The sequence below is a fragment of the Passer montanus genome, unplaced genomic scaffold (genome assembly GCF_014805655.1).
Source record: "Passer montanus isolate IOZ18808 unplaced genomic scaffold, ASM1480565v1 scaffold1134, whole genome shotgun sequence".
Lineage (NCBI taxonomy): Eukaryota > Metazoa > Chordata > Aves > Passeriformes > Passeridae > Passer > Passer montanus.
In genome coordinates, this window is record NW_024357992.1 from 5,051 (window position 1) to 6,542 (window position 1,492).

The following is a 1,492-nucleotide window of genomic DNA, read 5'->3' on the forward strand; positions in this document are numbered from 1 at the left end:
TAAGAGATGGGGAGGGGGGGAGCTGCATGGGGGACCCCCAAAATGGGGCAGACCCCCAAAATGGGGCTAACCCCCTGCCCCCCCCCTCTGCATGTGCCCCCCGAAATTGAGGGGGGGGCTGTGGAGCATGCCCGGGTTCCCCCCCAACCGCGGACCCCTCGGGGCACGAATGTGGGTCACGCTCTGGGGGGGTGCAGGTGCTGCTCCCCCTCCCCTAATTTGGGGACCCCCGCTATGGGGGGCGGGGGGCGCGGTGGGAAAGCCGCCCCCCCCCGGGATCTGGATGAGGCCTGGGAAGGGCAGGTAAGAGATGGGGAGGGGGGGAGCTGCATGGGGGACCCCCAAAATGGGGCAGACCCCCAAAATGGGGCTAACCCCCTGCCCCCCCCCTCTGCATGTGCCCCCCGAAATTGAGGGGGGGGCTGTGGAGCATGCCCGGGTTCCCCCCCCAACCGCGGACCCCTCGGGGCACGAATGTGGGTCACGCTCTGGGGGGGTGCAGGTGCTGCTCCCCCTCCCCTAATTTGGGGGGGGGATGGGTCCTGTCGGGTGACCCCCCCACACATCCGTGTCCCCCCAAAAGGCCACAGGAGGCGGAGGATGTGCAGCCCCCACCCCCCGAGCACAGCACAGGTAAGTATGGCTCCCCCCAATCTGGGGGTGCACCCCAATTCCTGGCGCACCCTCCAACTTTGGGGATCCCCCCCGAATTTGGGGGTCCCTCACCCCCTCCCCTTTCCCTCCCCAGAGCCTGACCCGGCCCCAACGCCCCCCCCGGATGCGGGGCAGCCCCCAGCCCAGGTGAGACAACACCCTCTGTCCCCCAAAACCGGGGTGCCCCCTCCCCTGAGGAGCGGGGTACCCCAAACCCTGCCTGCCCGAGGTCGGGGGTACCCCAAAATGTGCCCCCCTCCCCATCAGGGCGCCGAGGACGAGGCGGTGGCGCGGGAGCTGGAGCAGCTCTACCTGTCCCACCTGCGCCGGCTGCGGGGGGACCCCGGCGACAGCGACCCCCCCCCGAGGAGCGGGGGGCCCCCCTTCCCCGAGCGAGCCCCCAACACCTCGCTGGCCAACGAGATGGCGCTGCGCTACGAGGGCGGGGGTCGCTGCAGCCCCCCGCTGCTGCTGGGGAGGGGGGGCCCGCTGGAGGGGGCGCTGGTGGTGCCGGCGCGGCCCCCCCGGGGCAGGGGGAGCAGTTTGGGGGGGGCCCTGAGGGGGTGCGGGGTGGTCCTGGCCCTGGCCGTGCTGGTGCCCGTGGCCTGGGGGGACGGGGGGGGTCCCACGGCCGCGCTGGCCCTGGGGCTTTACCTGGCGCTGGCGTGGCTGACGTGAGGGGGGCCAGGGGGGGACCCCCCGATTGTCACCTCCCAAAAAGTCACAGCCCACCCCCCCCCCCATTCCACCTCTGAAAATTGGGGCACCCCTAAATCAATCGGGGGGGCGGGCGGTGGAAGGGAACCCCCAAATGGAAGGACACCCCCAAATGGAAGGG

At 71.6% G+C, this 1,492-nt stretch overlaps 1 protein-coding gene across 1 annotated transcript; it reads left to right on the top strand.

Annotated features, from left to right (window-relative positions):
* The first annotated feature begins 223 nt into the window (after window positions 1–223).
* LOC120496335 (proline-rich receptor-like protein kinase PERK4) lies at window positions 224–1,486 on the top strand. Its single transcript, XM_039696665.1, has 4 exons — window positions 224–303; window positions 584–633; window positions 749–801; window positions 922–1,486. Exons 1-4 carry the CDS (start codon window positions 284–286, stop codon window positions 1,330–1,332), a joined length of 534 nt encoding a protein of 177 aa, XP_039552599.1. The 5' UTR covers window positions 224–283; the 3' UTR covers window positions 1,333–1,486.
* Window positions 1,487–1,492: the final 6 nt, after the last annotated feature.

What these genes read in the sequence shown, in the direction of transcription:
- LOC120496335 (XM_039696665.1), top strand. Translation starts at nt 284, where the DNA reads ATGAGGCCTGGGAAGGGCAG. An exon ending in ATGAGGCCTGGGAAGGGCAG is followed by an intron (nt 304 to 583) that starts GTAAGAGATGGG and finishes TCCCCCCAAAAG; the next exon opens with GCCACAGGAGGCGGAGGATG. An exon ending in ACCCCCCGAGCACAGCACAG is followed by an intron (nt 634 to 748) that starts GTAAGTATGGCT and finishes TTCCCTCCCCAG; the next exon opens with AGCCTGACCCGGCCCCAACG.